General features: G+C 39.5%; 1 protein-coding gene across 2 annotated transcripts in view; it reads left to right on the top strand.

The window, feature by feature from the left end:
* The window catches only part of LOC136873799 (E3 ubiquitin-protein ligase RNF103), a 151,036-nt gene that overhangs the window by 61,844 nt on the left and 63,755 nt on the right, over positions 1–25,437 (top strand). For both annotated transcript variants that reach the window (XM_067147045.2, XM_067147044.2), the window contains exon 3: positions 7,336–7,615. In XM_067147045.2, the coding sequence (XP_067003146.1) occupies positions 7,336–7,615 (280 nt within the window). The remainder of the gene's footprint in view (positions 1–7,335; positions 7,616–25,437) is intronic.

Here is a 25,437-nt window from a genome sequence, read left to right as displayed (position 1 = left end):
AGATGGTTTTCCATGGTTTCCCATTTTCACACCAGGCAGATGCTGGGGCTGTACCGTAATTAAGGCCACGGCTGCTTCCTTCCCACTCCTAGCCCTTTCCTATTCCGTCGTCGCCGAAGACCTATCTGAGTCGGTGCGACGTAAAGCATCTTGTAAAGAAATATAACAGATTTTCGGCCATGGGACAGCACATGGGTGATACTAACCATACGTTCACTAATATCAGACATGACATGAAAATTCTCGAAGTTATTAAGAAAGGCCCCCTGCTCAATATTACAGAAAATTGTTTTATCCATCTGGAACAGTTTTTCAATCCTAACTTCAATCTAAATGAAAATTCAGAAAAATCAAACATTTTATTTGACCTTTTAATTCCTGTTTTTAGTAATCATGTCTCAGATAAAAATCATTTCTTTATAATCTCTTTAAATTTCCCTCTCAGCAGCAGTCTATCTATCCACATCCTTCAGCCCCACCTTATACATCCCTTCTCTCCTTCTCCCCTCCTGCTGCTCCCCTCCTTCACTTCCCCTCCTCTCCCTACCTACTCCTTTGATTTCATTGTCTGCTTCCTCCAGCAAGTCAGTGCTTGTTCCTTACCTACTCCTTCGTTACATGGCATGCCTGCTTCCTCCAGCACGTCAGAGCTTGTTCTCCATTAGACATTAGAGATTTACTTCTTTGTCTGAAGTCCTAAGTGAACTTTTAAGACATATCATGACAATATGATCATAACCATAAATTTTGTTATTATATGTAATTTAATGTTATAATTATTCCTGCAACATTGTCTTTGTTTGGTATACATAATATGTTTTAGTTATCACATAATTTGTTTAATTTTATTTGGATGAAGATGGCCACTAAGTGGCTGAAACTAGTCCCAAGACTTATGTAATATCATGTACTTGATATATTGTATTGAAAATGTCAATTTATCCTTATACTGAAAGAATAAAAGAAAAAAATACAGAAGACCAGGAAAGGAAAATAAAAGTATGGAAACTGAAATAAAAGGAAACCAAGGAAGAGTGTCAAGAACTAATAAGGAAGAAATTACCAACAAACAAACCAAGGACAGGAAAGGAGGAATGGGATTCAAAAGTACTTTGTTAAAAGCTGCAGAAACAACATGTAGAAGGACCTGCAGAAGGAAGAAATGGAAAGAATCATCATGGTGGAATGACAGAGTGAAAGAAGCAGTAGGGAAGAAAAACAAGACCTTTCGGGCTTGTTTCCAACAAAAAAAACACTAGAGATGAGAGAAGACTATATGAACAAATGGGTAGAAGCTAAAAAGGTAGTTACCGGACGAGTTGGCCGTGCGCGTAGAGGCACGCGGCTGTGAGCTTGCATCCGGGAGATAGTAGGTTCGAATCCCACTATCGGCAGCCCTGAAAATGGTTTTCCGTGGTTTCCCATTTTCACACCAGGCAAATGCTGGGGCTGTACCTTAATTAAGGCCACGGCCGATTCCTTCCAACTCCTAGGCCTTTCCTATCCCATCGTCGCCATAAGACCTATCTGTGTCGGTGCGACGTAAAGCCCCTAGCAAAAAAAAAAAAAAAAAAAAAAAAAAAAAAAAAAAGAGGTAGTTACAGAAGAGAGGAGAAGTGGACACAGATGATGGAGGAAGATAACAAAGGCATTTGGAAAGTATTGTACGGAATGGTGAAAAATAAAAGGATGAGTAGGCAGAGTGAAGTGGACAGATTAGAGGATAAAAAGGAGGAAATTAAACTAATCTGGAAGGAATACTTTGAGGACCTCCTGACTGTGATTGGATTAAGTGAAGATCATATAATGGAAATTGATAGCAGGTGTGAGGAGAAAATGGAGGATTTAACATGGGCAGAAGTGGAGGAAGCTGTGAAGAGGATGAAAATTGGAAAAGCACCAGGAGTGGATGAGTTAAGTGTGGAGATGAAAAGAGCTGCAGTGGAAGCGGGTACGTAGTGACTATAGAGGATGATGTGGGTAGAGGTGTCAACTATTATGGATTGTCTGTAATTATTACAGATTTCACCTCACGATTACGGAGTTACGGTCAAATGGGAAATTATTACGGAAAAGCTGACATCACAAAAAAATAATTTTCGACGGAAACAAAAGAAAAGGAAAAAATGTTCAGTCTTTTCCAGCCTTTCTCCTAAATAGTCTTTATTTCAATACTTGTGAGTTGGCAACGATACTCATTCGATCGTGACTTCCTTTTGCTACCCATAAGCGTTGTAAAATTCATTGTGAATGAAGGAGCTCAGGCGCTGCTCTTCTCCACTACAAATTCTTCAGTAATGTTGTATTTGCTGTGTTAAGTGTAACTGACAGTTGACAGGAAGATTGAGAAAGAAGTGAGGCCTACATTAGCACATCTGCACTGGTATCGCTTATGGTTCAGAAAACGAAAATGTCATCACAGTCGGAAGGATGCTTCAAGAAAAACTACACTGAAAACCAGCTGCTGCGTGAAAAACAAGCTACAAGGAATGTTTTATCACATAACCAACAGGTTGCGTACAAATGTTATTGTGTAATATGATATACTTTCGGATAGATTGCTAGAGAGAAGGGCAAAAGGGGTGTCATTATCAAGAAGGAAGGAGCATGCTTTGGACTTGATTCAAAATTTTTCTCGGGGGACAGAGGGTGATTACTGATAATCCACTTCAAAGTTGGCACCTCTGTGTGGGTAGTGTGGAATGAGGGAAAAGTACCGGAAGATTAGAAGAAGGGTATAATAGTACCAATCTTTAAGAAAGGAGATAGAAGAAAATGTCAGAACTACTGTGGTATAACCCTGATGTATCACTGTGCCAAGATATATGAAACAGTACTGGAAAAGCGATTAAGAAAGTCAGTGGAAAATGATTTCAGAGAAGAACGGTATGGCTTTAGAAAAGCCATTGCCCTCATATTCACAGTGAGGCAGCTACAAGAGTGGCACTATGAGTACGGGGAAGATTTGGTGATGGCGTTCATGGATATAGAGAAGGCATATGACAATGTCCGTAGAAACAAGATCTGGGAAGCTATGAGAGTAAAAGCAGTAAATGAACAGATAGTGACAAGGATGAAAAATATGTATGATGGAAGCAAAAGCTGTGTTGAAGTCGGAACCGAAAGAACTGGATGTTTTAACTTAACAAATGGTGTAAAGCAAGGAAGTGCCCTCTTACCTCTACTATTTATAGTGTTAGCTGCCTCTGTGGATTACTGGTAGAGTGTCGGCCTCTAGATCCCAAGATAGCTGGTTCAAACCCAGCAGAGGTAGTTGGGTTTTGGAAGGGCAGAAAAAAGTCCATTTGACACTCCATGTCATATGATGTCGGCATGTAAAAGATCTCTGGTGACATACTTGGTGTTTACCTGACAAAATTAATTAAATCTCAGCCATAGATGCCTAAGAGAGTTTTGGTTTACTCGGTCTGCCATCTAGTCGGCCTACAGTAAAATAAAACGTTGAAATTGACGAACACCCACCCAGTTGGCGTCAAATTGAAATGTCTGCACACGGTAGCCGAGGCCATACGATGGTTATTATTATTATTATTATTATTATTATTATTATTATTTTCTTTGCGTTTAGGCCATCTGTGGACCATGGTGCTTGTGTTCGAGCTGTGTTTTTGTCGTCGTCTGCCCCTTTTAGCATACTGGATTGTGTTCTTAGTGGCCTCTTGAGCCTTCCTGTTGGCCCAGTATTCCTTCATTTTCTCGCTGAATTCTTTTCTGCGCTCCTCTGACCAATTCCCGGCTCCTTTGTGGCTAAGTGATGTAAGGGATGTTAGGAAAGGTTTAGTTTTGACCATTAAACGGTATGCATTTCTGTCAGTAATGGCGGCTTGATTAATATTAAGCTCTGCAAGATCTTTGTCCACTTGTTTGGTCCAGGGGAATCCAGTAGCTTTGCCTTTGTTAGCAACCTTGAAGATCTTATGGGATAATCTATTAGGATCCATTCTGTGTAGGTGTCCATAGAAAGTCAGACGTTTTCTCCTGATGGCATCTATGATTTTATTATTATTATTATTATTATTATTATTATTATTATTATTATTATTATTATTATTATTGTTACCGCGTTTTGATGGTAGGTAGAGGTGTAAGAAGGTGCGGGCGTGAATGGGTCTCAAACTACGGAATCAAAGTTAACGTAAAATTTAACAAGGTTATATTTTCTTTTCAATATTAAGTAATAACAAAGAACAGGTAGTTAGTAGCCGAAACACAATTTGAAATGTACAATTGCAGGGGTTACAGAGTTTGGGCTTCGAGCCCTGAGTTCACAATTTTTGAGCAACTAGCCCAACTTTCCGATATACAAATTTTAACAAAGGGGCAGAAGACCCCAATCAAACCCTGGAGCACTTGCTCCAAATTACACAGTAAAGCCTCCTCGAGGCACACAACACTCCGTTTCCAAAAGAGCCACTCGCTCTTTCATTTAAGCCTTTCCCAGGCCACACCAAACTCCACCTTCAAGTTGTCCGTCAACGGACATAAACACAGGGGTAAAATACCCAATCTACTGAGGTCTATTAAATGAAAAGCAGGTTAATTAAATGACCTCTAAAACAATTTGGGAGGAGGCGAGCTTGCACTCCTAATACACTTTGATTTTAAGACCTCCTTTGGCTCTTAGGCCACTGATGCAAGGGCTAATCCCATACTACAGAGGTGACTTAGAAAAGAACAATTTGTTTTACATTATCGAAGAATAGGTTGAGAAAAATAAGTTCACCTCAAAACAATATGAGTGGGAGCTCGAGAGGGTTAGCACTCTCTATCCCAGAATGTAGCTTTACAAGAGAATCGAAGAAAAGAGTAGTTACATTTTAGGAAAAGGTTACATGGTAGAACGCTTCGCACCCGCCCCGAGAGTTAAACTGCTGAGCAAGAAAAGAAAAAAAATTTATTAATCGGCCATTACCTTATTGTTGACCGCTGCAGAAGAAAGAGGCGCTACCCGCCTCCTGCGATGTACTTAATACACTGAAAGATGGAACAGAAGTGGCCCGGAGACCCAAAAATCAGCAGTTTATAACCTCTCGTGGAAGGTTCTAGGCGTTAGGGGAATGAAAACACCCGCCCACAATTATTTTATTGGCTAGGACCCCGCAATCGATTCAAGTTGGGGGAAGATACATCTGATTGGATAGAAATTAATTTAAGAAATTCGGGATTGGCTACATGCAAAACAAGGGGAAAGAGAGGGGTATACAGCCAACTTAAACAATAACAGAAAGAAATTTAGCAAAGAACAAACATTTGAAATAAAAATTTCTTCAACAAAATAGTTCTTTGACTCCGCACTAGGTTGCACTATTGTTGATCTTCAGTAGTGTCCTCTAGAAGAGAAAGTTCACACTTCTTACTTCAAGCTAAACAAAAACACATCAAAAGTGACACAGTTCAAAAACTCAAAATTTTCCACGTGGTGACATCTTCTGAGAAGGTAGAGAATTAATAGAGTAGATAAAGTTCAACCTTCCTCCAGAAGAGGAGTTTCAACTGGCGCAACTTTTAAATAAACGGTGTAGAGGTGTACCGCCCGGTACAATTATTATTATTATTATTATTATTATTATTATTATTATTATTATTATTATTATTATTATTATTATTATTGGATGATATAATACAGAAGGTAGCACAGACCATGGGGGAGAGAAGAATGAAAGCAGTGTTGTTTGCAGATGATCTACTAATATGGGGAAACAGTGAGAGTGAAATGCAGGAACAGCTAAATGTAGGGGAGGAAGTTGTCATCTTATGAAGTTCTCAGCTCAAAAGAGTGAAGTGCTGGTAACGACACGAAACAAGAATCGAGTGTATAATGGCATGACATTAGGAGGGGAACAGTTGAAAAGAGCTGAAAGCTTTAAATAGGTGGGAAGTGTAATTGAAGAAAATGGAGAAAACAGAATGAAAATCAATGAAAGAGGACGGTGTGCAAATGGATTCTTTAAGAGCGTGGGAGGATTGATATGGAACAGGGATGTACCACAGAGATGTAAAGGAATTATCTACAAGACTTACTTTGTGCCAATTTTGACGTATAGATCACAAATGTGGGAGATGAAGGACAGGGATAAAAGTAGAATACAAGCAGTGGAAATGAAGTTTCAAAGGTGTTGAGTATGTTTAACAAGAATGGACAGAATACGAAATGAGAGAGTCTAGGAAATGGTAAATGAGGTCCCATACGGGAAAAGATAGAAAAATCAAGGCTGCAGTGGTATGGATATGTTAAGAGAATGGGAGAAGAGAGGATACCATGAAATGTTAGAAATGCAGTTGAAGGGAAGGAGACCTAGAGGAATACCGAGGGACAGATGGCTGAAAGGTGTAAAGAATAGAGGCAAGAGAGTGAACTGGATGACATTGACAGAAGTGGTGGAGGGACAGAAAACGATGGAGAGACTAATGTTGCCAGTAGACTCAGCCTGTGGTTGGAAACTGCTCCAGGTGATGATGGTGATGATGATGACTATGCTGAAGCAAACGTAATGTGATACCACCCTGAAAACCATAAATTCTAACAAAAACCTACAGCAAGTAGATTTGTCCATGTATAAAAGAAAGTCAGCAGGAGAAAATTAGCTTAAGCAACAGACGTTCGGTTTCCTTTGTTGGGATTTTATAGGAATAAAATGCAGCAAAGGAGTAAAAACTTTAGGTGGGAGAGAGTGCTAAAAGGTGCTGACATTGAGTTAAGGTGTAAAAAGGTGCTGGCATTGAGAAAGGTGCAAAAAGGTACAACCAAAACACAGTTAAGATTGTTTATTTCATATTTTCCTTTTAAGACAAGTTAATTTGAATATCTTAATAGAAAAACATTATTTCTTAAGGTACAGCATCTAAAATTCCTAGCTCTAGTTATGAGAGATTTAAATTGTAAAGGTTTATGTTGATCGCCCTGTACTGTATGATTAGGTATAAAATTTATCAGCAGTGGTCTGTAATGATTAAGTTCTGATGATTGAAGATTTGCAGTTTGTGCTTGTGCTTGTGGGAGAGAAGTAATGAGGGCTAGTTCAGAGTGTTCTGTACATTGACACGTTGCCTTAAGAGCTTGCTCCTCTCATTATGTGCGATTTTTATCCTAAACACAATTTGTTCTTGGTGGAACTCAAATCATTTATAGAAGAAACTGTACAGTTCTGTAATGATCTGCATAGCAAGTTGGCCTCCTAAATTCAAATAAGCTTATGGATTGTTTGTAATCAAGTGATACCATTTGCTGTTTATAGAAATATTTCTGGTTTTATTTACTGTAATATTTGTTTTTGATATATCCTTATGTTTTGTTCTGAATTCTTTATGTTGCAGCCCAGGTTGTTCAGAGTGAGGTGGAGGAACTGAGCGAGAACAGTGAAAGTTCAGATGAAAGACTTCCTACTCCTCCCACCCCTTCTCGGTTCAGGGGCAGGCTCCACTTCTACGAGGAAGTTGAGGACACTAAGGACAGTGTGTGGTTGGTCCAGGTTGTGCCAGCAGACTCACAGCAGCATGATGCTCAGATGGATGACTATAGCTGGCGAGTTGTCTGTAATCAAGTGGCACCTTTTGCTATTCGAACGGGAATCTTTGATTGTAAACTTGATAGAAGGTGAGGTAGATCACTTCGTTTTGGGTATGTTCCTATTTTTTTTTTTTTTTTTGAAGTTAAGAATATTTTTTTCTTACCTGCATTTATAGTGGCAATAGTAATGTTGTATGTTTGGTATTCAGCCCAAAGGCTGGTTTGATCCTCAGCTATTAGCTGTCATAGATGGCTCAGGTATTACTAAAGAGGTTTACTGGGGAAATGAGGAGTGATGTAGTTTTCCTGCTGCTTTCCCCACTTAACTAGAAGTTGCTATTACATATCCTTCTGCCAAGCCCACCGAAATGCATGCACCAACCGACCCTATGAGTGATATTTTCACATCGTTCATAGCAGGGACTGGCAAACTCATATGTCAGACGTGTAATTGTTCTTATGTGGGACAGACCAGAAGAAATTTTAATATGAGATGTGTCGAACATTACAATGCTACAAAATACAGGCGATTTTCAGCGAGAGCCTAAACCACAGTTACTCCAATATAGAACAGGATTTATTGATTTTAAAACAAGAACAAAAGGGCCATCTGCTGAATATTTTAGAGAACGTCTACATTGGTATCGACCAATTCAAGAACCCTCTCCATAATCTAAATGAAATCAATGAAAAGAGAAACGTGTTAACTGACACTTTTGTTCCCATTATTTGCAAACAAAATTCAAACATATTCCACCCGCAACACAGAAGACCAGCGACCCCTTTCACAAATGAAGCCTCTTCCAGTTCTACTCTCCTCCCACTTCCCCAACACACTCCACTTCACCCCTACATTACCAACCTGCACCAATACTATCAACAACAACAGATCGCCTGTCATAACACGCTCCACATCGGGATGATTACGTATGCGACAAACCAAGGACAGCTAATGAGTATGTAAGTTTCCGAATACAGAATTAATCGGACACACACATGAATCTTCTCTACACACCTAAATACGATCTTTTATTTACAGGTCAGACAATATTCCAATTGACAGTACCGGTACTCTATTAACTTCACACACAGCAGAATTGGAGGCAACTACTTCCCCACTTTAAAACATTTGACAACTATCAGAGGAGCACCAAATTACATATACGTCTTGTAAAGAAGAATAGGCTGCCAGTACATCTACTAAGTATACCTGTATTTTATTATCAAGACAAGAGACTATATTTTGAATTTAACCTGTTTTTATAGTCACTTTAATACTATGTACAAACTGCAATTCTTTATCTTTGTACAACTTAACCTACATTTAATATTTTATTAATTTTTTAAAACAAAATTTAGGATACTGTTGATTTCACAGCACATCCTTGAATTTTAAACAGATACTGTACTTATACAAGACATTTTAATAGAACTATACCGTTTTTTTTTTCATAAATACTATTTATTCAGGGTATTGACCTAAGAAGATCTTTTGCCCCTAACTTTACAGTTACTTCAATAGTCAAGTAAAAGCTGTGTATTGCACCCGCTCACTTCCTGAGTCCCAGACTAGCATTAATCTCAGGGGTGATCAGTTCGAAAAAGATAAAAAATAAATTTAATAAAGAAAATCTAATTATATATCGGCGCATCAAATGAACACAGGGATGAACGGGGCATGCAAATTAAGGTAATGGGGGACGACTCATTCATGGATACAAATTTTTGACTCCACAATAGGACTGGGAAGTGACAACTTAAATTCCATGGGCATACTGGACTAACTACAATAAAAAGATATGGAAACTGTTTCCTATTGAAATTGCAATGAGGAGCACTTTATTCACTTATTTTGCAAACTATACATGATGACAATTATTACATTGGGACACTTCCATCCAGAAAAATAAATGACATACTACTTGGATTTACCTCACTACTCTGGTAGTGTAAAACATTTGGTGAATTCGCCCCAATTGGTTACTGGGGGTCGAATTCACATCCGTATGAGTGGACGTTTCATTGCTGGAGATCTTCTTTCGGAGACGAAGGCATGACAGTAACTTTTTACTGTCATCTCCTCGTTCCGTTTGGACATGAGACACTTCCGGTATGTACATTCTGGTGAGCCGGACACCCACCGTGAAAATGTTATCACCTCGAAAAATGGGAATTTATAGTACGGACAAACTCTAGCCTATTATTTCCAGATTCACAAACGCGCCAGGTAGAGTTCATTAACTCAAAGCCTATTTCAATATTTACACTTGTCAGTATGACAAGACGTACGGAAAGGTTCATTACTACGCTCTGACAATGAAGACATGTGCCGTCCGTGGGTTATCTTCGCATCTACCGCTAACAATCTCCCCCGTGAAAACCCAACATCTGGTTCTGAGCAGTTCGACACATGACGACTGTCCCTATCATATCCTCCTATGATTATTAAATAATACCATTATCATTCTTTATCTGATCATTATTATATTCTTTGATTACCATCAATTAATTTATTATCCTAATTTTCAATTATAATCCTATATTTGATTATTATCATTTGTCATCTGGGATGATTATATGCCAACCCTTGCCGACGTTTCAAACGAAGGGTCGTTCTTCCTCGTAATTTATCCGCATTAATTTATGACCAGTTTCCTAATAAAATATTATTATTATTATTATTATTATTATTATTATTATTATTATTATTATTATTATTATTATTATTATTATTATTATTATTATTATTATTACGGAGTATTGTGGATGTGCAGAGGTGAAAGAAGGTGCTGGGGCGAACAGGTCTCAAAATACGAAATTAAAATTAAGATAAAATTTAACAAGGTTATATTTTCTTTTCAAGATCAATAAATAACAATTATAACAGGTACTCAGTAGCCTAGCAAAAAATCGAGAGAGTACAGTTACAGTGTTACAGGATTTGGGCTCCAAGAGCCAGACACACAATTCTTGAGCTATAAGCCCAACCTTACGATATACAAGATTCAACAAAGGGGCAGAAGACCCCAATTATGCCCAGGAGCTCTTGCTCCCAATTACAGAGTAAAGCCTCCTCGAGGCACGCAGAAACAAATTTTAAGAAAGAGCGACCCACTCTTAAGTTTAAGCCTATCAAAGGCCACACCAAACTCCACTTTCAAGTTGACCTCCAAACACAAATAACACAGAGGTAAAAATACCCAACCTACTGAGGCCTATTCAGTGAAGAAACAGGACCATTACGTGGCCTCCAAAATATCAACTTGAGAGGAGGCGAAACTGCACTCCTAATATACTTTACTAAAACCTACTTGGCACTAGGCCGCGAATGCAAGGGCTAATCCCATACTAAAGAGGTGACTTATCTAAGAAAACGATTTACATTACATCAGAAGGGAAGAAACGGTTGTGAAAATAAGTTCACCTCAAAACAATATGAGAGGGAGCTCGAGAGGGTTAAGCACTCTCTATCCCAATTTGTAGTTTAAAAAGATAGAATAGATACCAAGTGTCTTTACATTTTAAAGGAAAGTTACATGGTAAAAGGCTTCGGACCTGCCCCGAGAGTTAAACTGCTGAGCTAGCAAGAAAAGAAGTTATTAAAAGGCCATTACCTGGTGGTTGAACTGCTGCCCGAAGAAAGAGGCGCTTCCCGCCCCCTGCTACATACTTTACACAATGGTAGATATTACTGAAGTGGCGCGGAGACCCGAAAATCAGCAGTTTATATACCTTCGTGGAAAGTTCGAGGCGTTTCAGGAATGAGAACACCCGCCCACAAGTCTTTTATTGGATAATGGCAAAAACTACTACACCAAACGAAGAAGAAACACCTTATTGGTGGAAAATTAATTACAGAAATTCCTTATTGGTCAAATTCAAAACTGGCGGAAGGGTTAACATTGCCAACTTAAACAATGACTGAAAGAAATTTAACAAAGAACAAACTTATGAACCCGAAATTTCTCCAAAAACACAGTTCTTTCACTTCTCACTAGGGTGCATAATTGTAGTCCTTCAGTAGTGCCATCTAGAAGAGAATGTCCACACTTCTTACTACAGGTAAAACAAAAATGAATCGAAACTGACATAGTTCAGAACACTTCAAAATTTATAGTAATGACATCTTCTGAGAAATCGTTGAATTAATATGGAAGTTAAAGTTCAGGCTTCCTCCTGTAGAGGAGTTTTAACTGACGCAAGGTTTGAATTTGCGGCGTGGAGGTGTACCGCCCGGTACAGTTATTATTATTATTATTATTATTATTATTATTATTATTATTATTATTATTATTATTATTATTATTATTATCTTTACAATGAATCATCGTCCACAAATCTCTTAATTTTCCGTCATCAAAATTATTATTCTCAAAATACTATTGCAAGTTCTTCATCTTCTGCTCCTTCAACTTTTCATTATTATTATTATTATTATTATTATTATTATTATTATTATTATTATTATTATTAGTATTATTATTATTTCCATCAGTGCAGATTATCATTATCGCATCACTTATTCATCATGGGATTAATATTTGACATTGATCTCACAATAATTGTTCTCAAATTAATCGAATAAATCCTTCCTATTATTATTCCTCTTCATATTATTATTGTTATTATTATCATTAAAATGGAAAGATGATATTTTAATTTCCACTCCTTAGAATTTATTCACATATGTTAAATCCCGTTATGAACCACCAAGATCTGCTTTATGTCGGTCGGGACAACACTGTATTCGGGACCGTACCTTCAGTTTCGTACTGCCGTTAATTTATATGGGGACACACGTCCTCCCAAGACACATCTCACAACCTATGGCACATCGCGGCTGGGCAAATACCTCCAATGCCGGCGATTGCTAAACTATTCCTTCCAATTTGAAGTCCATTTCCTTTTATTGGAACTCTTCAAACATTTAATTCGTAAATTAATCCTCGGTGCGTGGATTCTGCCACTAATAACACCGGAATATGCATTTTATATCATCTTAGGCCTTGAGATTCATCTATTTCATCATTACAAACAATACGGCTCAATTTATTTCACGCCGGATATTGGTCCCTCATGACTTCCAACTCTAAATATGGGCTCAAACCACTCTGGGCTTTTAACATATCGTGACCATTCTAATTCACGTGCCTCTATCGCTTTTAAACAAATTTTAATGGTTAAGATAAAGTCCAAAAACGTGAAATCAAAAATTTACGTAAAATCAAACTGATTACGCGAATTAAAGTCTTTAACGCTACATGTCATCTCCACATTGATTATTATTTGCACTGGCTAACTCACGAAGCACTGTCATTATTATTATTATACTTTAACTTGCAACCGCACAAAATATTATTATTATTATTATTATTATTATTATTATTATTATTATTATTATTATTATTATTATTATTATTATTATTATTATTGTAATGACCTTCCGTACGCAACACAAATTTTTCATACTCTGGCACTTTCATAATCTGGCTGTCTGGTAGAAAATATTCCTAACTAAAATACAAATAATCACTGCAGTGATTGAAATCAAATAAATGGGTTAGCACAAAAAGGAATTTAACACTAGAAATGAACTTAAATCAAAGTATTACAAACAGCATGCATTAATTGAAAGAAATATACCCCATGTTTACATTATCTACAACAAACAAATACTCAAATTAATTAATCTAACCCATTATTACGTTAATATAAATTAGTTCATCTGTCTAATAAAAAAATTTAAAATCATGGATTCGGGAGGCGGACCATGTTAAGTAACCATAATTAATTTACACTGAACCCCGTTTAGTCGCGATAACATCCCCAAATATTAAAATTGTGTACTCATTCCTATGTAGAATTCCATTGTCTCGTAGCGGATGATAAGCCTCCTGGCCCCATGGTATTTTACTCGTCCATCATATCGCACTTTATAAATTTAACACCATAAAATACTTCTGGGTGACTACCCACGATTAATACTTTACTTACAGAATTTACATTAATTTATACAAGAAGAAAAAGAACACTTATAGGTGCCTCTAGACCCATTACATTTGCACAATTATTCTTTCTTGAGCCCGAACCACACGTCGTGACACATTACGACGAAGTGTCGTTTCATTCGAACCGGCGCGTATTGCGTTCTTCAATCCGCACTTCCTGAAGTATACGATGCCGTCTTGCAATCGCTTCGCTCCTACAGTTCCCTGCTACAGTAATTGTTACACCATCTATCATGAAATATTTTTTTCAGGCTCTGAACACTGCCTTCAAAAAGTATCATCGGTGTTCCTGTCGATCCTTTAAATTCCAACACATGAAATGTTGAGAAATGTATTAATTTCACATACAGTGATACTGATAATTTACACTCGATATACTGAATAATTATCACTGTTCGTATTCACCTTCATGACTACTAACGTACTTACACTCTAACAGAATCTATGAGTTTTCTGGTACCGAATTACAGAGTCACCGTGTCAGCGTAACAAATTATTTCAAACGACTGGTTGATGTGAAGCTCGACTGGTCACAACTGGTGACTGGTAACGACTGGGTGATGTGAGGTCCCACTACTGGTTATATGGACGACATGGTTTCCCGCCGAGGTCATCGGCGGTCATCTCATAGGGAGGGGGTTGGTTATCCTAAATCGGCATATGCAGGTGGATTTGGATCTCCTTCTTTATCCCACTTAATAAACTGGCGATACACATTCATGTGTCGTATTCTCAACTCATATCGTTCGTTGATCATGGAAATATCACTAGATTTCTGTCCTACTTTTCGCTCGCTAACTCGGCGTCCCCGATGGCGTGCTCTTCTTGACCAATGGCGAGATAGCGTGGGTCATTTCCACGAATTCATTACTTTAATTTATTATGATTACAATTAATCAACATGGCAACGATATCACAAAAATCCCCTCTATTCAATTATGTGGTTGGAATAATTTAATTATTGTTATCGGAGAAGCTGACTGGAGTTCACTCTGAGTTTTTCTTATGTTGGTTTATCTGCGGGCCTATGATAAATTTTTCCATTGGTCAACAGCGCATCGGTTAGTTTAAAATTTCTTCCTTGCAACTTGACAACACAAAATGCCTCGAGGCGTTGGAAAATACTGGTACGTCATATTCTCGATATCAGTGAGACACCTGGCTCGCCCTTGTTCAGAAATAAATATTCTTTCACTTCCGTGTAGTCATTACTTCTGTTGTTGTGAGCTCTAGATTTAATCCTCTTAGCTTCTGACCAAGAAACATTCTCCCCATAATGACAAGCTTAACTGTGGCGACGGACTGTCGCGATATGTTGAAATCCTTCCGTCCACACAAAACTGACACTGTATTCAGTTTAATATTCCTGTATATTTGCATTCATCTTATGAAAATTAAATCATGAAAACTATGGCCTATCTCGTCCAGGTACATTTTCCTGTTGCTCGGTAAAAAAAATCTTGTGATAATCATGAGATTTTTTTGCTATATCCGTATCATACTTTCATCATGATTTGATTACTGCTTTCATTCCTTTTCGATGGTGACTGATCTCGTCCTGCGGATTCTGGTTATTGAATCTCAATTCTTCATTCTCTCGTTGAATCAGGTGGATCCTGTTAACAAAATCTTGGACATCGCTGTCGGGCTCTCCGCATTCTGGGCATGGTCTTGCTTCTATTTGCCTATGGATCAGTTGAACTTCTTCTTCTCTTCCGTCTTCTTCTTCTTCGTCCTCATCTTCTTCTTGGTCGTCCTCAGCCTCGTTTCGTGCATCCTCAGCCTCTCTCTGATCTGCCGGTGTATGGTACAGCTTTAAATTGGCGACGTTATACACGTTTTCTGTGCTACCATCCAAGCTCTGGACCTTATATGAATTATTCTCATAAGTATGTATGATCTTGTAACGCCCCACAAATAACTGGCAGAACTTGTGGTACACCTTGCATTCAGGATTAGAAACTGCAGGTTTCTTAACTAGAACCAGCTCGCCAACTCTCAGTGGACGGTGGAATCGCTTATTCCTGAGTCTCCTTAATCTGCGCTCGGCTTGTGCTACCAAATGCTCTTGCGTTTTCCTGACACAGATTTCGTTTGAATCCCGGGGGTCTGTGGGACATGCAACCGCATCATGCCATGGCCTGGTCGGATATCTATTGAAATGTATCACTTTAGGAATCTGACCCTTCGCTTCGTGGATCGTGGTGTTAATGCACTCGGCTATGATAGGCACCACGTCAATCCAACGCCAGTGTGCTTCTCGGCAATATATTCGGCAGAATTTAGCGATCTCTCTCATAATCCTTTCTGAAGGGTTTGATTCGGGATGGCGAATCGAACTTAGCACGTGTTTAATGTCTAGCTGTTGCAACTAATTCGCAAATACAGCGGAAGTGAACTGACTGCCATCATCAGTAAGGATGAACTTGGGCTTCCCCATTCTCGGAATTATGTGTGACGTTATTCCTCTCAAAACGGTTTTGGAATTAGCTTTCTGCAGTGGATACAGTGCTGCAAATTTTGAAAATATGTCTAAACTGACGAGAATGAACTGGTTTCACCTGCGGGCTTTTGGTAACAGCCCATATAGGTCCATTGCGAAGGTTTCCCGTGGCTCTGTGGGTAGCAAAGGGCGTGGAGATTGCTTGAGTAGGTACGGGTTCGGTTTTATCCTCTGACAAATATCACAAGTCTGTAATACATCTCGAACCGTTTGATTCATTTTGGCCCACATGAAAGTCTCCTGAAGAGTTGCCAAGACCTTCCCAATACCTCCATGTCCAATGACACGATGTACATGGTTTACTAACGGCACTTGCATCTCTGACGGTACTACGATCCGAAGTTTCGTGTGATCATCATCCACAAACTTGTGTAGGATTCCATTTAGGTAGTGGTAATTAGCCGACAATTTGTTCGCCCTCGCGAACTCTGGACTATCGGGTGGCAATTTCTTAGTGAAGAAATCAACCATCATGTTGTCGAAACCATCTCTCTTTTGTTTTGCCCTATCTCCCTAAGACTTTCTAAGACTTCTTGGTCTTCCTCAATCAACTCGATCCGGTAAATCATGACCTCCTACGGCTTTGGATTTCGGCTCAATGTGTCCGCCAAAATATTTAGCTTCCCGGGGCAATGTTCAACGGTCAAATCGAACTGTTGAACGAATAAAGCCCAACGGCTGACCCTTTCGCTTGCCATGTTAGTTTTCGTTATAAATGTCAGCGCTTTATGATCGGTGCGAATTACAACCTGAAAACCGTACGCAATCTTCTTCCAGTATTGCAAAGCGCTGACTATGGACAACATCTCTAATTCAGTGATGGTATACTTCACTTCATGTTTCCGTAATTTCCGGCTCATGAACGGGATATACGTTTTCCTACTCGAGTCATTAGGATCTTCCTGGAGTAGCACAGCTCCTATGCCTATGGTAGAGGCGTCCGTTTGAATAATGAACTTGATGTTGAAATCGGGATATCCTAGTTTTACATTTTGTAATAATCGCTGTTTGGTTTTCGCAAAGGCTTCTTCACATGACTGGTCCCACTTCCAGCGATTATTCTTTCTAAGGAGATCTTGCAACGGTGCGCTGACTGTAGTATAATCCGGACAATGGTCGGCAAAGTACTGACATATTCCGAGAAATTGCCAAACATGTTTGATCTTCGTAGGCTTTGGAAACATCCTAATCGCCTCAATTTTCAACGGGTTTGGCCGCACACCCTCTCCATCTACGAGGTGACCCAAAAACAAGACTTCTTTCTGACAGGAATGCGATTTCGGTAAGTTGACCTTAAAGTTATGCTTTCCTAAATCCGAGAGAACTTCATTGATGTTTTCCAGGTGTTCTGAAAGCGTCTCCGTGGCTACCAAGATGTCGTCCAAATATCTTATAGTTGCTTCTTTGACCTTCGGACTCAGAGTCCTGTCGAGTGCTCGGATAAGTACTGATCCTGCTTTTTTAATACCGAACGGGTGCCGATTAAAAACGTAAGTTTGCTGGTCAAATAAAAACCCAGTCAATAATTTGGACTTTTCCTCCAACAATATGTGGTGAAAAGATGCTGTCAGATCGAAAGTTGAAAAATATTACATACTTCTGAATTTCTTCAAGATTTCTTTGATTGCCGGAGCTTGTTCATACTCCGGAACCAATCTCTCATTTATGGCCCGCGCATCTAAACAAATGCGCACGGAACCGTCAGGTTTCTTGACCACTACCAGTGGGTTTTAAAATGGCGTTGGTGATTTTGAAATTAACCCACTCTTCCATATCCCTAATGGCTTCTCTAACTTGCGGATAAAATTTCTCAGCAATTGGATAAACCTTTTTCTTGTATGGAGACCAGTCATTTACAATTAATTCATAGGTAAAATTTTGAATTTTTCCCGGTTTTGTGCCGAACATATCCCGATGTTTCTCTAGGATTTCGCTTAAGATTTTCTTCTCATTTGGATCAATAATTGCTTTGTTAACCTTAGCTGCAATGGCCCTTTCACAACTTCCATCTTGTTCTTGCAAATCTGCGGCAAATAATTTTTGATCATCTGGCATCACATCAAATCCATTTCCTTCATAGGGCTTAAGGGTTTCCCTACCGGATTTTCTTTAACGACTTTGGTGTTCCAGACTTCTTCACCTTCTTCCCTTTCTATCTCTGGATTCATAATGGTATCCTCAACACCTTCCTCGTGCCTAAATTTGACGGAGTTATCTCCCAGGTAGATTACAGCGTGGTATTCAGTCATGAAGTCAGCCCCTATGATCAGGTTATAATTTATGTTATTCATGATGATGAAGGAATGTGCGAAAGTGGATTGACCGATTTCTATATCCAACAAGGCCGGATGTTTGCACACCACGGATTTATCTGGGATTATACCACGAATTTTGAGGTTAGAAACCGGAATGATAGGAATATTTACATTTGATTATAATTCGTTTATCAGGATTTGCGAAACGACTGATACGCTCGCTCCAGTGTCAATGAGTGAGCGTACTCTTAAGTGGCTAATCCTCGTGTAAATCACTGGTAAGCGCTTCACTTCTTTACAACTCCGGGTTTCAGGGCCATTGATCAATTCATCGGAAGTCACTATCCATGTATCGACTTCCGCGATGGTCCAATTATCGTTTAAAAATTGACGGTTTTTTCTTTTCGCCCCAAGCACTCATTCTGAGTTGAACGTAGGTGCATTCGGGTTAAAATTTCCACCGTCATTCCTTGCCTGTTGCATTGGCAAGCTTTCTGCGCCGCCAACTTCCTCTTCACAGCTTCGATTCTGGATGGCATCCTTCCATTTCCTCTTATTTAATTCAGCGAGGTACTGCTGAGTTTCTTGGTGCCGATCCTCCATATCTCTACGGGATTCCTCCGTGTAAGGCCTCCGGTTATTCTGATTTCTTCCGTGGTATGGCTGAGTTTCGCTCCTGCCCCCTTGATATCCACGGTATCCCCTTTCTCCTCGGAATTTATCACGATTCATTTGCCGGTTGCTTTCCGCAAATCCTCCTCGGTGATTCCATTGTCGGGGTCTCCATCCTGGATCATACATCCTCTTGGGTTCTGGATCGGTACTCGTTCCTTGACTTCTAGTACTGATGGTTCTAGTTTCCGTCTGCCTCTCGACGTTATTTATTTGTTGCTCTCTAGGCCTGGGTTGCCTCTGGTTAGAGTGATACGTGGTCTGATTTAATTGACCCAACAGAGCTTCCGCTTGTACTGCCGTCTGAATATTCGACGCAATCATCATCCGCTGGACCTCAAATGGCAACTGCTTCCCGATAGCGCTAATGAGTTCTGTCTCACTGACCGGATTGTCTAATTCCCGCATCTTATGAAATTGGGCTACGAAATACTCTGAATATGTAGTTGGGGACGATGTTGAATAACGTCTAGAATACAACTCCAACCTAAGATCTTCCTCTTCTTGGATACTCCAGAAATTTTGCAAAAACACCTGTCGGAATCCCATGAAATCCTCGAATGTGTATAAGAAGGCCCTGAACCACATTGCAGGTGCTCTGTCCAAAAACTTCTCTACAGTTCGTAATTGCCGCTCCGCCGGAATTTTATTTTCCTCTGCGAACCATGTGACCTTGCCGTGGTGGGGAGGCTTGCGTGTCCCAATGATGCAGATAGCCGAGCCGCAGGTGCAACCATATCGGATGGGTATCTGTTGAGAGACCAGACTAACGAATGGTTCATCGAAAGGGGGGTAGCAGCCTTTCGGTAGTTGCAAGGGCGGCAGCCTAGATGATTGACTGATACGGCCTTGTAATAATACTCAACATAACTTAGCTGTGTTGATACTGCTACACGGCTGAAAGCAACGGGAAACTACAGCCGTAACTACCTCCCGAGGACATGCAGCTCTCTCTGTATGAATGATGTACTGATGATGGCTTCCTCCCGGGTAAAATATTCCGGAGGTAAACTAGTCCCCCATTTGGATCTCCAGGTGGGGACTACACGAGAGGGGGCGATCATCAGGAAGATGGATACTGACATTCTGCGAGTCGGAGCGTGGAATGTTAGAAGTTTGAATCGTTGTGGTAGGTTAGAGAATCTGAAAAGGGAGATGGATAGGCTAAAGTTAGATGTAGTTGGTATAAGTGAAGTATGTTGGCAGGAAGAACAGGATTTTTGGTCAGGCGACTACAGAATTATCAACACGAAATCAAACAGGGGAAATGCAGGAGTTGGTTTAATAATGAATAAGAAAATAGGGCAGCGGGTAAGCCACTACGACCAGCATAGTGAAAGAATTATTGTCGTCAAGATAGACACCAAACCAATGCCCACCACAATAGTGCAGGTCTATATGCCTACTAGTTCAGCGGATGATGAAGAAATTGAAAGAATATATGAGGAGATAGAAGATTTAATACAATATGTAAAAGGTGACGAGAATCTAATTGTGATGGGAGACTGGAATGCAGTGGTAGGCCAAGGAAGAGAAGGTCGTACAGTAGGAGGATTTGGATTGGGACAAAGGAACGAAAGAGGAAGTCGGCTGGTTGAATTCTGCACTGATCATAATTTAGTCCTTGCCAATACTTGGTTCAAACACCACAAACGACGGCTGTATACGTGGACGAGACCTGGAGACACTGGAAGGTATCAAATAGACTTCATTATGATTAGGCAGAGATTCAGAAACCAGGTGTTGGATTGCAAAACTTTCCCAGGAGCAGACGTGGACTCTGACCACAACTTGTTGGTCATGAAATGCCATCTGAAGTTGAAGAAATTGAAGAAAGGAAAGAATGCAAAAAGATGGGATCTAGACAAGTTGAAAGAAAAGAGTGTGAGGGATTGTTTCAAGGAACATGTTGCACAAGGACTAAATAAAAAGGCTGAAGGAAACACTATAGAGGAAGAGTGGAGAGTCATGAAAAATGAAGTCAGTAGGGCTGCTGAAGAAATGTTAGGAAGGAAGAAAAGATCAACTAAGAATCAGTGGATAACTCAGGAGATACTAGACCTGATTGATGAACGACGAAAATACAAGAACGCTAGAAATGAAGAGGGCAGAAAAGAATACCGGTGATTAAAGAATCAAGTGGATAGAAAGTGCAAGGTAGCTAAGGAAGAATGGCTGAAGGAGAAGTGCAAGGATGTCGAAGGCTGTATGGTCGTCCTGGGTAAGGTAGATGCTGCATACAGGAAAATCAAGGAAACCTTTAGAGAAAGGAAATCTAGGTGCATGAATATTAAGAGCTCAGATGGAAAGCCACTTCTAGGGAAAGAAGACAAAGCAGAAAGATGGCAGGAGCATATCCAACAGTTGTATCAAGGTAAAGATGTAGATAATTTGGTTCTGGAACATGAAGAGGCTGTTGATGCTGATGAAATGGGAGACCCAATTTTGAGGTCAGAGTTTGACAGAGCTGTGAGTGACCTAAATAGGAACAAGGCACCTGGAATTGATGATATTCCCTCTGAATTACTGACTGTCTTAGGAGAAACCAGCATTTCAAGGTTATTTCATTTAGTGTGCAAGATGTACGAGACAGGAGAAGTCCCATCCGATTTTCGGCAGAATGTTGTTATACCTATTCCCAAGAAAGCCGGTGCTGACAGGTGTGAAAACTACCACACCATTAGTTTAGTATCTCATGCCTGCAAAATTTTAACACGTATTATTTACAGAAGAATGGAAAAACAAGTTGAAGCTGAGTTGGGAGAAGATCAATTTGGCTTCAGAAGAAATGTAGGAACACGTGAAGCAATCCTGACTTTACGTCTGATCTTAGAGGATCGAATCAAGAAGGACAAACCCACGTACATGGCATTCGTAGATCTAGAAAAGGCATTCGATAATGTTGATTGGACCAAGCTATTTATGATTCTGAAGATGATAGGGATCAGATACCAAGAACGAAGAATTATCTACAATCTGTTTAAAAATCAGTCTGCAGTGATAAGAATCGAGGGCTTTGAAAAAGAAGCAGCAATCCAGAAAGGAATGAGGCAAGGCTGTAGTTTGTCCCCTCTCCCTTTCAATGTTTACATAGAACAGGCAGTAAAGGAAATCAAAGAGAAATTTGGAAAGGGAATCACAGTCCAAGGAGAGGAAATCAAATCCTTGAGATTTGCCGATGATATTGTTATTTTATCTGAGATTGCAGAAGATCTCGAAGTTGCTGAATGGTATGGATGAAGTCTTGGGTAAGGAGTACAAGATGAAAATAAATAAGTCCAAAACAAAAGTAATGGAGTGCAGTCAAACGAAGGCAGGTGATGTAGGATATATTAGATTAGGAAATGAAGTCTTAAAGGAAGTAGATGAATATTGTTACTTGGGTAGTAAAATAACTAACGATGGCAGAAGTAAGGAGGACATAAAATGCAGAATAGCACAAGGAAGGAAGAGCTTTCTTAAGAAAAGAAATTTGCTCACTTCAAACATTGATATCGGAATTAGAAAGATGTTTTTGAAGACTTTCGTGTGGAGCGTGGCATTGTATGGAAGTGAAACATGGACGATAACTAGCTCAGAAAGAAAGAGAATACAAGCTTTTGAAATGTGGTATTACAGAAGAATGCTGAAGGTGAGATGGATAGATCGAATCACGAATGAAGAGATACTGAATCGAATTGGTGAGAGGAGATCGATTTGGCTAAATTTGACGAGAAGAAGAGATAGAATGATAGGACACATCTTAAGACACCCAGGACTTGTTCAGTTTGTTTTTGAAGGAAGTGTAGGTGGTAAGAACGGTAGGGGTAGACCAAGGTATGAATATGACAAGCAGATTAGAGCAGATGTAGGATGCAATAGTTAGGTAGAAATGAAAAGGTTAGCACAGGATAGGGTGGCATGGAGAGCTGCATCAAACCAGTCTATGGACTGATGACTCAAACAACAACATAGTTAGTGATCTCGCGGATGAAGCCTTTAGGGGTTATATGTCCTCGAGCGTCGTATGTAGGTGGTTTGTCGTCTGACATTTTGATGACATGGGCCACAGATGTCGGAAGGGCATTTGATGATGACGACGATCCGTCTCCTACTTCAAACTTAAGTCCGGTCGTATCAGCTTGTGACATGCCTTCCTTTTTATGAAAGCCCTGATTGTCTGGGGTCTCGAACTCTCGGGACTGGAGATGGAAGTCCTGAACTGACCCTGGCTGTTCTAACCTGGCCTTGACCTGTTCCAGACCTTTTCTAATTTCATCCAGCCTTTCGGTATTACTGTCTGACATTTGCTTGGACACTGAATTCTGCCCCGTGTGAACCTTAAATTGTTCCACTATTCTGACGTCTGTGTCAGCGATCGTCTGGTTTTCTGAACAATGCTATATTTGCCTCCTCACACTGTGTGAGTCTCCGGCTACGATCTTCCGAATTCGTCTTTATATCCTGAATTTCATTTCTGAGACCGGCTACTAGTACTAGGGTACGAACGGTTTCACCCCGTAACTCATCGATTCCCTTTTCGTGCCTGTCCAAAGTACTTGCAGTATGTGCACCTTTACTTTCCACGTGGCTTCGGATGATATCGTTTTCCTTGCTACATTCACCCCTCACCTCTTCGATGTGCGCCTTTAAATCTTCACTGTCGACCAACCTCTGAGCTGAGAGCTCCTGAATACTGGCCTTTAATTTCTCCTTAATTTCGTTACGTTCTAGTAACGCCTCATCCCTGAATCGGTCAACCCTCTCATTGACACTAATGATACATGAGTCGATATGCCCTTTTAATTCGTCCTTAGCGACATGACACGCATCCTGGACTTGGGTCATTTGGTCCCGTAATTCCTGTCCCAGTGAAATGCTGGCGGCATGAACCTCGGCTATTTGTTTCGTGAGTTTCATTTTATTAATTTAACATGCGGCCTGTACCATATCGACTTTATTTTCCAAAGAAACACTAGCGGCCTGAACCTTGTCCACTTTAATTTCTAACGAACTATTAGCGGCATGTATTTGTTCCGTCAGTTCCTGTCTATTAGCCTCAATTTTATGCTCTAGTGAAACGCTCACGGCATGAACCTTGTCCACTTTATTCTCTAGCGCAGCACTAGTGGCCTGCATTTGTTCCGTAGTTATAGCCAAAACTCGCATCACATCTTCCAATGTGATAGCTTTCACCTCTCCCTGTCCTTCTAACTGTTCACCTTGGGGCCGCTCACACCTTCGTCTGACATTATATCAAATGAGAAAAGAGGGCCGATCAGCCTCTCATCCTATCGCACACGATTACGCCAATTTTGGGTCTAGTCCCAATCATACGGTTATATCCTCATTAATATTTTCTAGAATTTTAAATTTCCAATTTCAAAACCAAAATAATATTTTCGCTTTCACATACCGAATTATTATATAACGTAATTCAAATTTGCATATTAATTGACCTCATGTGCTTATTATGCCTGAAATTCATATCATTAGTCACTTCAGACTATGGCAACAACAACAACAATCGATAATACAACGATGAAAAACTTGAAGTCACCTGTCTTGAAATAATTTAAACTTAACATACACAGTTCCATTATCCTTTTATTAATACTTGAATATGGTTCTCAGTCACATTTTTACCAAATACAGTATTCCTAATAAATTTTGCCTATATAAAATTTCTGCCCATGGATAGTTACATTTATGTGGAGTCTCATTAAATCACAATAAAATTTTAATTTCATAGAATAGGGAATTATTAAATTAATAAGACTTTATAGCAATGAACTGCTATTGTATAATTATCAAGTCTAGCCCCGTTCAAAACTAACCTTACTTTAACATGAGTTACTACTTGACACATCTAAGGTAAAAGCACTATTTAACTTAACCGTGATGCGGTCAAAATTTAATTAAATATCCCGATTGGGTTTATATTTAACTTAAACAACTGGGCCTATCTATAATGAAATCGGGCACTGAGCTGGTCGCTCATGATGTCGTTGCTAATACAACTAAATTCGTTTTTTTTTTTTTTTTTTTCGTAAAAAAAATAAATAAAGTCACACGTTGCTCAAGTATGATGCAATAGGCCTTTTACGTTGGGCGCCATGATGCACCCGCTCACTTCCTGAGTCCCAGACTAGCATTAATCTCAGGGGTGATCAGTTCGAAAAAAGATAAAAAATAAATTTAATAAAGAAAATCTAATTATATATCGGCGCATCAAATGAACACAGGGATGAACGGGGCATGCAAATTAAGGTAACGGGGGACGACTCATTCATGGATACAAATTTTTGACTCCACAATAGGACTGGGAAGTGACAACTTAAATTCCATGGGCATACTGGACTAACTACAATAAAAAGATATGGAAACTGTTTCCTATTGAAATTGCAATGAGGAGCAATTTATTCACTTATTTTGCAAACTACACACGATGACAATTATTACATTGGGACACTTCCATCCTGAAAAATAAAT

Source organism: Anabrus simplex, chromosome 5 (genome assembly GCF_040414725.1).
Source record: "Anabrus simplex isolate iqAnaSimp1 chromosome 5, ASM4041472v1, whole genome shotgun sequence".
Classification (NCBI taxonomy): Eukaryota; Metazoa; Arthropoda; class Insecta; order Orthoptera; family Tettigoniidae; genus Anabrus; species Anabrus simplex.
Note: the sequence above shows the minus strand (reverse complement) of the source record. Positions and strands in the feature narration are given on the sequence as shown.